General features: G+C 44.5%; 1 protein-coding gene across 2 annotated transcripts; it reads right to left on the reverse strand.

The window, feature by feature from the left end:
* Positions 1-1,980: 1,980 nt before the first annotated feature.
* LOC119363953 lies at positions 1,981-7,221 on the reverse strand. Of its 2 annotated transcripts, none has more exons than XM_037629328.1 (5): positions 6,827-7,221; positions 6,634-6,749; positions 3,976-4,219; positions 2,503-3,765; positions 1,981-2,420 (listed from the first exon to the last, which is right to left on the reverse strand). In XM_037629328.1, exons 1-5 carry the CDS (start codon positions 7,067-7,069, stop codon positions 2,214-2,216), a joined length of 2,073 nt encoding a protein of 690 aa, XP_037485225.1. In that variant the 5' UTR covers positions 7,070-7,221; the 3' UTR covers positions 1,981-2,213. The 2 variants fall into 2 exon arrangements, with proteins under 2 accessions (XP_037485225.1, XP_037485226.1); XM_037629329.1 differs by lacking the exon at positions 6,827-7,221 and adding an exon at positions 5,537-5,583.
* Between the last annotated feature and the right edge of the window lie 9,294 nt (positions 7,222-16,515).

The raw sequence follows: 16,515 nt of genomic DNA on the forward strand, positions 1-16,515 counted from the left end.
CATGCGGCATGTGGTATGGCATTCAGAGTATGCAAGACCGCTAAATGTGGTGTCTATCTTCGGCATGTGGTGCTCCATAAAACCGGTAAACCTCCACACATGAGAGTTTTGAATTTTATTACAAACCAAAACATCAATGTGAAAAGGACTGAAATTTTGAAGTTCAGCAGAAAAATCCTGAGACCAAAGAAGACCAATGCTGCCACTAAGGCCGACATTGTCTATAGCAAAACATACACCAAAACCTAAATTATTCTATAAATCCTCTACTCTCTTTGCTTTAATTTTTGTTTCCATTATGAAGAGCAGAGCAGGACCTTTCAGCCTCACAATGTTGCGAAGCTCTCGAACTGCCTCGGGGTTCCCAAGCCCCCGGCGGTTCCAACTGATATAACTCATTGGGACGGGCAGGACCGCACCGCGGTCTCTGCCAAATTTTCTGGAGTAGGTTTCTTCTTCTTAGGATCACGGACAAACTCATCCCCCTCCCCCCCCTAGTGCTTGTTGTCATTGTATCAATCTTATTCAGACTAGTCCCGCCATCAACAGCCCTAGGTCCTCCATCAGTAAGCATCAAGGTAGATTTTGCCACGGGCCGATAGACTTGATTTGGTGCATCCTCCCGCTTATGTTGTTTATTTTTGATGGGGGAACAACTTCCTCACCAGTATCTTTATTAGTGCTCGAGTTCCTAGTAGTGCGCTAGGTATTGGCACTTGAGTTTTGTTCCCTGGAGGAATTTTCTGATGACGCCGCCTTTCTGTAGTCATCTGGCGCGCGCAGTTTAGGTCGAAAGGGGAGCTCTCCTTTCTCATCCCGAGACCCCGGCATTGGACAATAGAGTTCAGAATGTCCCAATCTGCCGCAGGAGAAACAAAAATATGGGAAGTGCTCATACTGAATATCATACATGTCTACTTTCATCCTCCTGGCAGAGTCAACGAGGATCCACCTTAATGGCTTCTCAGCTTCGATGGTGATCCGAACTCGCAAGAACCCACCATTATGATCAAAACTTACAGACTGGGCGTTCTTGTCCATCTGTTTAGCTATTGAAATCCACCAAGAGTCATCCCTCAAGTTGTAGGGTAGATTCACTACCCTACCCCAGATTTGGAGCCAGTCAAACTTGAGTTCATCCGGCCTCATACAGTCATCAAACTCCGCTGCCACCATGGAATTCTTGCTGACGTGGCGATCCCTCCCATACTCGATCTATGTCTCGCTGATTTTCAAATTCTGCCACAAACATATTGCTGCCAACTGGTCTGAATCTCAATCCTCATGGGTTTCCCCACGCCGAACGGAGGGCATTGGCTGTAGTCTGGATATGGAATTAATTTCGATGAACAATTTTACCAGCCAGTAGCCACTTCGCCGGTCCTCCCTCGACGCGGTCGTCGATCACCAAGGGGGTAGCCTCTTCTTCCGACATGTCGAGTTTTTCCAAAGCCTCCTCCAACTTCTTCCTAGACGTGCCCTCCTCCCCCGCTCCTGCAGAGGCGTTGGGAGCAGCCATCCGTTTCCGCCTGCAGTGCACTAGCTCTCAGCCCCGGCAACGAATCCCCGTGCGAACAGCGAGTTCCACGGTCAAAACCCTAAACACCAGAGGCGCCGCCAAAGGGTTTTACGACTTTGGGGGAAAACTTTTCAATGGATTGGATTTCTAATCCGACTCGAGTTCAAATACTCTTTTATCTGAGCCTGGATTTATTACGTGGGGTCAAAGCATGTACGCTCACCCTGTATTCCCTGGCATTCGCTAATAAACGCCAGTCCATGAATTTCAAATGCACAGATCCTATGAAAAAGCACACGCGGAACCATGTTTTACGAATATTCCATTCCAAAAATATTTTCAGAACTGGTGGGAATATTTTCGATCTCTCGCCAAACCATGTTGTCTGCATAATGTAGCGCACGACACAACATATCAACACAAGCTCCCTTGGGCACTAAATGGAGAGACAAAACGAGGAGTTGCACACGAGCAAATACCCTTTGTTTGCCAAATTAAAATACAGTACAAACAACTAATTACATTTAACAACCACATCAGCCATTTAGCTGGGCAGGGAAGCCATGGGAACCAGGCTGCATATATCATCGTATTGCCAAAACCAGATAGCCTATTACCATGTAGATACAAGTGCCGTTCAAAATATTCAGACATTTCATACCAACAAAGAGCTCAAGAAAACCCCATGTGCAAACTACATCCTCCGGAAATGGGGCTGATCACGGTCTCCATTGATATCATCAAATTCCGTAAACGCAACCATAGCATGAGCATCATGCCCACTGGAAACCTCATCCTCCGAGTGCAGCTCCATGGCTGCCATCCCACTTCCAATCACATTAGCACCCCAAGATGAGCTAAGAAGTAGGTCGTTGCGATGGACACCAACATGCATGTTCACCTATTAAAGAGAGAAAGGAGAGATAAGCCACATGAAAAGACACAATCAAATTAATCTGGGCTACAACATTCCCTGGACTTACATTAGGAGATCGAGAAATATTTTCAGGCACATCAGTAAGGACTGCAGGGAGAATGTTGACTAGCTGGGGGTTGCTTGATGGTGGTGTCGAAGCTAAAAGCCTCATTAGTGTTTCCCTAGCACTCCTCTCAACCAACGATTCGGTTTCTGGAATCAGAGGCTTCAAGCTAGGGAGCAGGGGAACAGGTGAAGTTATAGAAGGACCACAACTCACCAAATAAGCCTGACCGGAGGAACACATATCAATGACTGGGACATGCACAATAGGATCAGACATCAATGGTGTAAATGTTGGAACCTGTGAGCTATGCAATGAAACAAATGGTGAAGTAGGAAGTGGCAGGTGAAGCAACGGAAATGTTGGAACCTGCGAACCATGTACAGGAACAAGAGGTGAAGTGGGAAACGGCAGATGAAGTAACGGATATGTTGAAACCATAGAACCATGCAGGGGAACAATTGAAGTAGGAAGCTGGAGGTGAAGTGAAGGATCGTGCAGTATCGATGGAAGATTAAGTGAAGGTGAATTAGTTGTATCCAACTTTGCAGAAAATGACGAGACAGATGATACTTCATTTGATACCAGCGGGCCCAAAGGTGACTGGGGAAATGGTTCTACAGATGTAACTGGCATATGCAGAGGGGTTACACTGTACTGCAGTGACGATGGGCATGGCGGACACCAGCAATAGTAAGGCTTAAATGGATTCTCTGAAGAACCCTCTGGGAGTGGATAAAGAGGTGGCAGCAAGGGAAATGAAAGAGGCAAGTCTAATGAAGAAGCGGGAGTGACACTGTTTTTTGAACACTCCCTATCACACACCTCACTGGTTGAATCAGGGTTAACACTCTTTGCTATCAAAGGATTTGCATCGATCAGAGCAGTTGATGGGCCCAACCAGTCCCCACGCCGCTTCAGCTTCTCTCTCCCAACAACCTTTGCACAAGAGGTCCTTGGAACCCCATCTTTAAAAGTGCTGGATCTGGGACTCAGACTGGCTTGATAGATCAAGCTTGCTTTTGTTGCATTAGCGGCAGAGGTGCGAGACCTTGAAGACCTGGAAACGACTGATGGGGGCTGTAAATGTTGCCCTTGTGAGCTTGAATTACTGAGGAAGTCAGTAGATGATCCCAACAATTTAGCATCTCCAATACTTGGTGCAAGAAGATAAGCATGTAAATTAGTAACAAAAGCATCAAGTCGGGAATTGGAGATGCCTGTGAGATCAGAGAGGGTTGGCCTGCCCTGAAGTAGATTTTTCATCTGTATCAAAAAAATTGAGATAGAATCAGCATACCATGGTACATGCGATTTTGCATGAGGATTAAATTTATATTGCAATTGCAGTTCATGTGGATAGGCTCAAGTACATGGAGTTTGCTCTCCACGTTACATGTGGCACATCACAGTTGAGATCGCACATGGTTCATGGTACATTTACACTTAATTTGGCAGCCACTACAAAATACAAACCTTTGCAAGAAGCTCCATTCCACATTCCTTCGACTTTTCAGCGCACCAGTAGTACAATCTTTTAGATTCTGAAATCCTGATAAGGAAAGAACGTCCAGAATTATCAGCTGATATTTCTTCAATCGCAACTTCTGAAACTTCTAGGCCATCGTTCAACAGAGCCAATTCCTCTGAACAACCATCGTCACCGGAGAAGGTAAGGCGCATGCTCGATGAAGGCAGAAGGCCAAGGCTAAGCTTCCCTCTGTACAAAGGAAATGAGTTCATGTAAGATCTCTGACTTTCTATTCTGAACAAATAAATAACAAAGGTTTTTTTTTCAGTATCACAACAGTTTTTTGGCTTGCTACCAAAAAAACACTGTAAGAAAAACGAAAAAAATACATTTCCATCAACTAAATGTAATCGGATCAGAGGAACTTCAATAGAAATTACTATAAAATTACATAGACATTCTTGAATGCAAGGAGTAGCCGTGGGACAGAGCGCATAGATAAGTGAGAACTGAGAAGTAATAGAGCATTGAGACAAAAGCGCGCAATTAGGTTTCCACCAGAGACACTGGAGGATAGTGCAGAACCTAAGTTGCTCAGCACCATATCATTGGCAGACTTTCATAAAATAACCACCAACGTACAGTACTTGAAGACGATTTTTAAGAAAAATCGCAGATTTGCCTTTTAATAGGAATAAGTAAAAGAACTAAATTTAAATACCAAATCACAGTATCAGACAAATGTTTCTTTAAGAAAAGCTGCAGCTTTGCCTCATGATTCGTACGAAAGAATCATGAATCATCTAATGATTTTTCCTTTGCAAGTGATAAACCAAGAATTAAATCTCCTTAGACAAGTTGTGCCAGATCATGGCACTGGCAGGTTGTGATTTTAGTTGCACATGAGCAAATCTACAACAACTTCCAATGAGTGGATGATTATATTGCGAAAATTTAGAGCAAAGTAATACGAACCATCCATAGTCAACTATAGTCAGTGACCTCCATTTTAAGGGAAAACCTCAATCAATTTGAACTGAAAAATGGAAAGAAATGATTGCCGATGGTAGAAATGTTGATAAAAACATCCATGGTGAATTGAAGGAAGGCGTATGTAACAAAGACTAGACAGGGTACATTAAGTACACACCATGGGTAGAGAGGGGATAGAAACACGGCTATAAGACATAAAACAGTTTATAGATGGAACAGCTCATTAGGCATAGGATAACTGATTTTAGAATGAGCATTGGTGTGAACACATTTTGTATTGGCTCATGTCACAAACTGTCTGCAGTGAAACAAACAGTAAACTACTGCATAAACTAACACTGGAGGAGCCTGTGATAAGCTAACTGCAACCACAAAACATACACAGGAAGTGTGTGAAAACATCAACAAATGAGATATCAAACTCTTTGAAGTATCAATAGAAAATTTCACCTAAAGCATCATATAGTCCAGAATCCTACAGATCCAATCTCATCTAAGACTGAAATTGTGATGTGTGTGATTAGTTATTATTAATGCAGGTAACATAATACCGTAAGGCATGAAAGGAACTACCTTCTCTTTCCTCATATATCAGAGATTATGACACATGCCCAAATAACCTACAAATGGAAACATATATTTATTTGGTAGATGAACAATGCCATCACTAATAAGATGAAACATGTAATCCTAGAATCAATAGAATCAACAATCTAGCATATGATACGTCCTTCTTAATGAGGTCAGAATAGCTGAAAACACCTCCACAAAAAGCAATTATCATGTATCATGAAGTACAAGAACAAGAAGGAATATCATGTTCATAATGAAAGCAGACGAAGTTCTTAAATAGCAGAGATAATCACAAGAACAAAATAATATGAAGGAAATACATGTTACAGCATTCTGCAACACAGCAGAGTAGCTGCATGAACAAAATTCTAACTAGGCTGTGACAATGATGTGAAAAGGGTGACTACAGAAAATAGGAATGTTCGGTTTGTTATGGATTGTAAATGATAGTGTTGAGAAATTTACTGAATCATGACACTTGAATGACATACTAATTCCCATGCAAGATGCAACTAAGAGGAGGTTCATCACTTAACCAGACTGATCTATCTGACAAGACTCGAGTAACATGAAATGCAACAATTTGACGACTTATGTTGTACCAACATAGTGCTAAGGGGGAAAAAATGCTGCGATGGATTTAGAATGCGCACAATATTTACCACATCACAGGATACAGTAACACGTAATTTTCCAAAATCGCCAGTACAACTACATGATGATACATTTCCTCCTAAATTTTCCGTTCTGTCTTGTTTTGTTATTTGATGCACTTAATTCAGAACAAAAAGTTCATCAGCAAAAGTTTAGTGTCCGGCTGAGGGGCAATTTGACAGAAGACACAATATCCTCTGGCAGGTATAAAATGTATCTGGCTGCCTCCATGCTTCATACGCAGCAGAGATGCTAGACAGTTAGCAAACGAGAAAGCTAGCCATGCCCTACAATATTAATCATTTCATGACAATGTGCGGAACACACAACTGTGGCACAATCTAAAAGAGAAGTCATCATGTGCGTGCTCCTCTGGTAGCTTGCATAGTGTGGTGCGAAAGCAATCCAATTCTGTGGATGAAGTTAAATTTGTGGGTGGCTACCTGATGGTTGTTGGGCAGAGGAGGGGACCGTGGCGGTCGACCTTGCCGACGCGCAGCGAGACGAGGGGAACGCAGAGACACCTTGCCAGCATGCCCACCTCCGAGACCTCGAAGTGCTGCACCGCCCGACCGATGACGTGAGAAGAGAGGCAATCGATGGCACTTGTCGCGCACAGGGGGTAGGAAATGTCACCTGAGAGAGGTGAGAAATGAAGCGGTTCTCGGCGGCGGAGCATGAGACGTTGAGGGTGAGGAGAGGCCTGAGACGGTCGTCGGCGCGGCAGGCCCCCACGAGCTGCTGGCGCAGAGGCAGCGGGCGATGAGCATCCTCTCCTCCTCCTCCCGCTCCTCGTTCCGATCCAGAGGTCTCCGGCTCGTCGTCGTCGGAGTTGGGGAAGGAGGAATAGGATCCCTCTCGGCTCGGCGGCTCACCCATCTGGAGAGGGCAGGAGGGAATCCTAGGGTTTGCTCGAATCTGGTGGGAGACAAGATTGGGGGAGGAGAGAGCAAGATGAGACAGGAGACGGTAGGGGAACCACGGGACCAGAACCAAATCAATCGCAGACCGAGGGGGAGCGGAGGGCGGAGGCAGATATTTTTCCAAGCGACTGATTGCAATTGCGCCCTCAGGGTGTGGCCCCGATCCATCCTCTCTCCCTCGTCCGTCCAACTGCACGCCCTGCAGTTTGGTCCCATGTTTTTTTTTTTTTAAGAAACACTTATGCATTCCATTACAATAGATTGCTGGGCAAATCGCCAGCTACACAGTCATTTACAAAGTCTGGGAATTGACCGAACCAACATTCGAAAGTGCCTACATTCATGATTGTGCCGTGCGCAGCTAGCCTGTGCGCAGCATGATTACATGATCTTTGGCAATGTTTGATACATAGATCAGATAGACCCATGCGTAACTGAAATTTAATCTCTTTCAGCAGAGCACCTAAAGCAGAGAGATTATAAGCTTCAGAAGTGATAGCATGTTTCAGCACCAGCGAATCAGTCTCAAAGATTACTCGGTCACATCCCAGCTGGATGGCTACATTCACAGCATGGAGCATTGCTAATGCTTCTGAATGCAATGGCTCAGCTACGTTTTTCAAATTACCTGCTCCGGCTGCCAAAAGCTCGCTTTTGTTGTTCCTTATAGTGAAACCCCAGCCTCATGAAAGGAATTCTTCACGGAAGGCCCCATCTGTATTAATCTTTAGTATGTCTGCAGGCGGTGGAACCCATTTCCTAGTAGAGCTTTGTTTCGTTATGTTCCCTTGCTGCATAGAATTCAAAACATTAGTTAGCTGGTGGCTAATTGAAAAAGATATTTCATCATTGGTTCTCATAGCATCACCAACATTGCATTTATTTCTCTGATGCCACCATAACCACAAGAGCATACATGTTTTTAATTTTTCCTCTTCCTTTAAGCTGAGCACTTCCTCCATGAATTTAACGGAGTCTGGACAGGCTAACAATCGAAGTCTAACATGTTCAAGTTCAGTTTGCCTCCATATGGCTTTCACCTTTTTGCATTTAAGGAAACAATGGCCTCCATCCTCATCAAATCTAGAGCGGAGTGGACATCGAGTATCAACATCCATACCTCTGCGTTGAAGCTTTGTTCGTAAAGGTAAACTGTATGTTGTCACCCGCCATAAGAAGTGTCGTATTTTGTTGGGGAGAGGGAGCGCCCATAGTTTTCTCCACATAAGACCTCCTCCTTCATTAGCTGCATTTGAAGATGTTAGGCCTGATGGGGACTCCCTGTTTCTAGTGTCGACTGCTACCTTGTATGCAGATTTCACGGAAAAGATACCTTTTTATCGAAGTGCCAAGCAACAACGTCCTCTCCGTGTTCATGAATGGGAATCTGCAGAATGATGTTAGCATCATCTGGAATAAATGTCTGTTGGACCAACTGGATATCCCACGTGCTTGTACTAGGATCAATTAGCTCCGACACCTCAGTTATAACATTACGCCCTCTCTGTGTTACAACTTTCTTGGTGCTTCCCCTTGATATCCAGGGATCAGTCCAAATATTAATGTTTTCCCCCTTTCCAATCCTCCAAATGATGCCTCTTTTAAGTAATTGTATTCCTTTTAGTATGTTGCGTCATGCATAGGAGATGCCCTTGTTTGGGGTGGCTTCCAAAATCGGCTTCCCTAGATGATATCTTGCAGCTAAGGCTTTAGCACAAAGTGATGCTGGGTGTTGCAGTAGTCTCCACGCCTGTTTAGCTAGCATAGCTAGATTGAAAGAGTGTAAGTCCCTAAATCCCAGCCCTCCATCCATTTTCAGCTTTGAGAGCTTGTCCCACGATACCCAATGTATCTTGTTTTGTTTATCCATTTAACTCCACCAGTAGCGCCCTATCATGGAACTCAAATCATCACATAGGGATTTTGTAATATCAAAACATGCCATAGTATATACTGGGATTGCCTGTGCTACTGCTTTTATTAGTACTTCTTTCCCTGTCTTTGACAACATCTTTTCCTTCCATCCTTGGATCTTCTTCCACACCTTCTCTTTTATATATTCAAATGTTTTTGTTTTTGATTTACCAACATATGTTGGAAGTCCCAAATATTTTGAGGATAATCCTTCTGCCGTTATGTGTAACATCTGTCTCACTTCCTCCTTCTGCCATGGTTTTGTATTTTTACTGTAAAGGACTGTTGATTTGTCTTTGTTGATCATCTGTCCTGAACAAGCTTCATATGTCTCTAGAATACGATTCACTTCTTGGGCATTTCTAGCATTCGCTTCCATCAAGAGTAGTGAGTCATCGGCAAATAATAGATGGATGATACTAGGTGCTCTCTTGCATATTTTGACTCCCTTCAAACCTCCTCTCTGTTCAGCCGCATATAGCATAGCCGAGAAACCTTCAGCACACAATAAGAAAAGGTAAGGGGACAAGGGGTCCCCTTGTCTTAACCCTCTATGCGGAATTATCATGTCTGTAACTTCTTTGTTTATCTTTATTTGGTATCTAACAGTGGTGATGCACTTCATTATTACTTGAATCCAGCCACTATTAAATCCCAACCTATGCATGATGTCCTTCAAGAATTTCCACTCCACGCGGTCGTAGGCCTTGCTCATGTCCAGTTTGACTGCTGCATAGCCTATTGATCCTTTTCTTCTTCTCTGTAAGAAATGTGTTAGTTCATATGCCAAGAGGATGTTATCTGATATTAATCACCCTAGTGCAAAGGCACTCTGGTTTGGTGATATTATGTCTGGAAGAATAAGCTTTAGACGATTGGTAATTACCTTGGATACCAGCTTATATGTCATGTTACACAGGCTTATGGGTCGCAAGTCTTTGATCTTCTCAGGCTTCGCATTTTTGGGAACAAGCACCACTAAAGTGTCATTCCAGTTCTCGGGCATTTGTCCTCCTCGTAGAACATTGAGGACCTCCTTTGTAACTTGCTTGCCCACCGTATCCCAGAAACGTTTGAAGAAAATAGTTGGCATCCCGTCCGGACCAGGGGCTTTTAGGTCGTCGATATCATTTAGAGCAGCTTTCACTTCTTCCTCTGAATATTCTGCACATAATATTTCATTCGTTTCTGCAGTTACCTTTGGGTGGACCGATTTTAGAATAGCCGCATTATCTTGTCTTGCTGTGGAGGAGAAGATACTAAAGAAGTAGTGTGTAATAAGCTCTTTCAAAGGCTCGTTTCCTTCAATCCAACGACCATCATCTGTCTTTAATCCCTTCAAGGTGTTCTTTTTCTTCCTTTCCGATGCAAAGGCGTGGAAGAAAGCCGTATTTTTATCCCCTGCTTGAAGCCACTTGACATGAGCCCTTTGTCTCCAAAAAGTATCCCATTGGTGTTCCAACCGATCTAGTTTGTCTCTGAGGAAATGTTCCCTGGCAACCGATTCTTTGTTGATGTCCTCCCTTCTCACATTTTCTAGTTCCTTTTTAGCACCTTAATTCTTTTTGGAAGGTCACCCAAGACATTAGAGTCTCAGTCTTGGAGGTCATGTGCCACTGCTTTTAACATCTCCGAAGTGCTTTGACCTCCTGTGAGTGAGGCTTTAGCCCATGCATTTTTCACTATTGTCTGACATTCTTCCTCTTGCAACCACTTGGCTTCAAATCTAAACCTATGTGCAGTATTTTTGTATATTATTTCACTGTTTGGTCTCTCCACATATACGATAACTGGCCTATGGTCGGAATGATAGAGATCTCCGTTTAGGACCTTATAGGCAGGAAACCTCATGCACCAACTCCTTGATGCCACCGCTCGGTCTAGCCTTTCCTTAATGTAGTTGGCCGCTACATGACTATGGTTGCGCCAGGTATATTTGTCACCAATGCATCCTAGGTCTTGCAGCCCACAATCATATAGTGCTGCTCTGAAATTCCCCATTTGGTTCTGAGCCCGGGGTGGCCCCCCTCTTTTTTCATGATTATATAATATTTCGTTGAAATCACCTGCACACAGCCAAGGGAGGTTTTGTTGTTGGTGAAGAACCCTCATTAATTTCCATGTTTTCCACTTTTTATCCCTCGCAGGTTCTCCATAAACACCTGTGAAGCGCCATTTGAAACCGTCTCTTTCCACCACTCCAACATCAATATGATATCTTGAATAATTGTGCAACACAAGGTTTATTTCCTTCTTCCACATCAAAGCTAGACTGCCGCTCTTCCCATTACAGTCCTTCACCACCATATTACTCATGCCAAGTATCCACTTCAACCTCTCCATCCTCCTTCTATCCGGTTTTGTCTCCGAGAGGAAGAGAATGTCGGGGTCCACCTGCTTCTGGAAGTCCAAAAGACCTCGAACTGTCGGGCCATTCCCCAAGCCCCGGCAGTTCCATGTTGTTATTCTCATTCCGTCCCGCGGGACTGATTTGCCAGTCCCGCTTTCATGTCAAGTTTGTGTTCTGCAATCACATTTTCTGGTTCTTGGCAATTTTCCAATATCTTTACTGGTCGGTCGCTCACTTGTATCTCCTTCCCTCCTTCACTGTCCACTATCATCCTTGCTCTCTTTACATTCTCCACTTCTTCCTCTATCTCCATGGCTGCAACTCCTCTCTTCTTTGGATCTGGCTCACTCACACTACAAGGTTGTGATTTTTTGGCGCGCTCAAACCGTTTGAATGTGCCACAGTTTCCTTTCTTTTTGTCCACAACTTTGACTTCCCCCACGGGCCTCCCTATCCCCTTGCCTGAAGTTTGGTTATTGATTTCTTCTGCCTTCACTCTATTCTCATGTGTACCTGATGTTCCCTCGCAGGTCTTACTTGTATTTGACTCTATCAGGAGAGATCCGCCCATCTTTCCTACCGTATTATTATTCTTGCTTCCCAGCTCTTCTCCAGGACTCACCCTCTTTCCTTCCATGCTAACTTTTTGTTCCGCCCCTTGTATTTCCAGCTGGCTCTCTTCATTACTTCTGGGGTATGCTAGGTCATTGTTTCCAGGGGCATCTTTCCTCCAGGAAATGGCATCACTTCCCTTGCTTCCTCTACTGCTGTTACTCCAAAATCCTACTTTCTCCTGAGAGCCCCTACTTTTATCTTCGTTGATAGGTGATTTTCTCCAAACAACAGCTTTCAACTGATACGTCTCCAACGTATCTATAATCTTTGATTGCTCCATGCTACTTTATCTACTGTTTTAGGCAATATTGGGCTTTATTATCCACTTTTATATTATTTTTGGGACTAACCTATTAACCGGAGGCCCAACCCAGATTTGCTGTTTTATGCCTATTTCCGTGTTTCGAGGAAAAGGAATATCAGACGGAGTCAAAATGGAACGAAATCAACTAGAGAAGTTAATTTTGGAAGGAAACCCACCTGATGGACTTGGACCCCACGCCACAAGATACAGGAGGTGCTCACGAGGGTGGCCCCCCCACCCCCGGGCGCGCCCCCTACCTCGTGGGGGCCCCGTAGCTCCACCGACATACCCCCTGCACCCATATATATCTACGTACCCTAAAACTTCTAGAACAGAAGATAGATCGGGAGTTCCGCCGCCGCAAGCCTCTGTAGCCACCAAAAACCTTTCGGGAGCCCGTTCAGGCACCCTGCCGGAGGGGGAACCCATCACCGGTGGCCATCTTCATCATCCCGACGCTATCCATGACGAGGAGGGAGTAGTTCACCCTCGGGGCTGAGGGTATGTACCAGTAGCTATGTGTTTGTTCTCTCTCTCTTGTGTTCTTGAGGTGATACGATCTTGATGTATCCCGAGCTTTGCTATTGTAGTTGGATCTTATGATGTTTCTCCCCCTCTACTCTCTTGTGATGAATTGAGTTTCCCCTTTGAAGTTATCTTATCGGATGAGTCTTTTATGAGAACACTTGATGTATGTCTTGTCGTGATTATTTGTGGTGACAATGGGATATCATGTGCCACTTGATGTATGTTTTGGTGATCAACTTGCGAGTTTCGTGACATTGGGAACCTATGCATAGGGGTTGGCACACGTTCTTGACTCTCCGATAGAAACTTTGGGGCACTCTTTGAAGTACTTTTATGTTGGTTGGATGAATCTGAGATTGTGTGATGCATATCGTATAATCATGCCCACGGATACTTGAGGTGACAATGGAGTATCTAGGTGACATTAGGGTTTTGGTTGATTTGTGTCTTAAGGTGTTATTCTAGTACGAACTCTTTTATAGATTGATCCGAAAGAATAACTTTGAGGTGGTTTCGTACCCTACCATAATCTCTACGTTTGTTCTCCGCTATTAGTGACTTCGGAGTGACTCTTTGTTGCATGTTGAGGGCTTGTTATATGATCTATCTATGTTATTATTGTTGAGAGAACTTGCACTAGTGAAAGTATGAACCCTAGGCCTTGTTTCCTATCATTGCAATACCGTTTACGCTCACTTTTATCATTAGTTACCTTGCTGTTTTTATTATTTCAGATTACAAAAACCTATATCTACTATCTATTTTGCACTTGTATCACCATCTCTTCGCCGAACTAGTGCACCTATACAATTTGCCATTGTATTGGGTGTGTTGGGGACACAAGAGACTCTTTGTTATTTGGTTGCAGGGTTGCTTGAGGGAGACCATCTTCATCCTATGCCTCCTACGGATTGATAAACCTTAGGTCATCCACTTGAGGGAAATTTGCTACTGTCCTACAAACCTGTGCACTTGCAGGCCCAACAACGTCTACAAGAAGAAGGTTGTGTAGTAGACATCAAGATCTTTTCTGGCGCCATTGCCGGGGAGGCTAGGTGTGACGCCCCCGATTCAATCGTACACTAATCATGCACGCAAATGTGTACGATCAAGATCAGGGACTCACGGGAAGATATCACAACACAACTCTACAAATAAAATAAGTCATACAAGCATCATAATACAAGCCAGGGGCCTCGAGGGCTCGAATACAAGTGCTCGATCATAGACGAGTCAGCGGAAGCAACAATATCTGAGTACAGACATAAGTTAAACAAGTTGCCTTAAGAAGGCTAGCACAAACTGGGATACAGATCGAAAGAGGCGCAGGCCTCCTGCCTGGGATCCTCCTAAACTACTCCAGGTCGTCGTCAGCGGGCAACACGTAGTAGTAGGCACCTCCGGTGTAGTAGGGGTCGTCGTCGACGGTGGCGTCTGGCTCCTGGACTCCAGCACCTGGTTGCGACAACCAGAAAGAAAGGAAAAGGGGAGAAAAGGGGGAGAAAGCAACCGTGAGTACTCATCCAAAGTACTCGCAAGCAAGGATCTACACTACATATGCATGGGTATATGTGTAAAGGGCCATATCAGTGGACTGAACTGCAGAATGCCAGAATAAGAGGGGGATAGCTAGTCTTATCGAAGACTACGCTTCGGGTCACCTTCGTCTTGCAACAGGTATAAGAGAGTAGATTGAAGTCCTCCAAGTAGCATCTCCAAGTAGCATCTCATAGCATAATCCTACCCGGCGATCCCCTCCTCATATCCCTGAGGTAGAGCGACCACCGGTTGTATCTGGCACTTGGAAGGGTGTGTTTTATTAAGTATCCGGTTCTAGTTGTCATAAGGTCAAGGTACAACTCCAAGTCGTCCTGTTACCGAAGATCACGGCTATTCGAATAGATTAACTTCCCTGCAGGGGTGCACCACATAACCCAACACGCTCGATCCCATTTGGCCGGACACACTTTCCTGGGTCATGCCCGGCCTCGGAAGATCAACACGTCGCAGCCCCACCTAGGCTCAACAGAGAGGCCAGCACGCCGGTCTAAACCTAAGCGCACAGGGGTCTGGGCCCATCGCCCATAGCACACCTGCACGTTGCGTACGCGGCCGAAAGCAGACCTAGCCTAGTGGCGTTCCAGTCCAATTCGGCGCGCGCCGCTCCGTCGCTGACGTCTGAAGTGCTTTGGCTGATACCACGACGTCGAGATACCCATAACTACTCCCACGTAGATGGTTAGTGCGTATAGGCTCGTAGCCAGACTCAGATCAAATACCAAGATCTCGTTAAGCGTGTTAAGTGTCCGCGAACGCCGAACAGGGCCAGGCCCACCTCTCTCCTAGGCGGTCTCAACCTGCCCTGTCGCTCCGCCACAAAGATCCACACAGAGGGCCGTCGGGACAAGGGTCCTTTCAGCCCCCAATCCGTGAATCACTCGCGGGTACTCTTCGAGCTGACCCGACTTTAGTCACCATCTGTATAGTATGTATGTATGTATAGTATATACCCGTGATCACCTCCCGAGTGATCACGGCCCAATAGTATAGCAAGGCAGACTGACAAGAATGTAGGGCCAATGATGATAAACTAGCATCCTATGCTAAGCATTTAGGATTGCAGGTAAGGTATCAACAGGTGTAGCAACAATGTCAGGCTATGCATCAGAATAGGATTAATGAAAGCAGTAACATGCTACACTACTCTAATGCAAGCAGTATAGAGAAGAGTAGGCGATATCTGGTGATCAAGGGGGGGGGGCTTGCCTGGTTGCTCTGGCAAGAGAGAGGGGTCGTCAACTCCGTAGTCGAACTGGGCAGCAGCAGCGTCGGTCTCGTAGTCTACCGGAGAGAAGAGGGGGAAGAAACAGTGAATACCAAGTAAACAGATGCATATCGGTGCATGACATGTCAAGAAGCGATGCTAGGCGTGCCCTAACGTGGTATAAGGTGGTACTGGTCAAGGGGGAATCATCCGGGAAAGTATTCCCGGTGTTTCGTGTTTTCGGGCAGAGGAGCCGGAGGGGGAAAGTTGCGGGTTCGATAGGTTAGGGGGGTGTGGTGGACGAACGGACTGCGTATCCGGAATCGTCTCGTCGTTCTGAGCAACTTTCACTTTGAAAATATTTTAAACCGAGTTACGGATTAAAAGATATGATTTTTAAAAGATTTTAACAATTTTGGAATTTAATTATTTATTTAATTAATTCGAAAAAAATGTATTTATGACGTCAGCATGATGTCATGCTGACGTCAGCAGTCAACAGGGGTTGACTGAGTCAACCCTGACATGTGGGTCCAGTGGGACCCACCTGTCATTCTCTAATTAAATTAATTAGGGTTTAGGTTAATCTAATTACAGTTTAATTAAACTTAACTAGTTAATTAATTTAATTAAACCGGATTAATTAACTTAATTAATTAATTAATTAATTAATAATATTATTAAATCATTTTAATTTTATTAATTATATTTATTGTTTTTATTTATTTTATTATTTATTATTTATTTATTTATATCTTTTTTTTTATTATTATTATCTTTATTTTTTTTATTTTTTTTAATGTTCTGGGGGGAGGGCCCCGTTTGTCATAGGCACAGAGGCCTTGCGGGTCGGGCGCGGGTGCGGGCACGCGCCCATCAGGGCCACCAGGGGGGCGTCGGCGATAGCAGGGCACGGCGAGGCCGGCC

Source organism: Triticum dicoccoides, chromosome 2B (genome assembly GCF_002162155.2).
Source record: "Triticum dicoccoides isolate Atlit2015 ecotype Zavitan chromosome 2B, WEW_v2.0, whole genome shotgun sequence".
NCBI lineage: Eukaryota > Viridiplantae > Streptophyta > Magnoliopsida > Poales > Poaceae > Triticum > Triticum dicoccoides.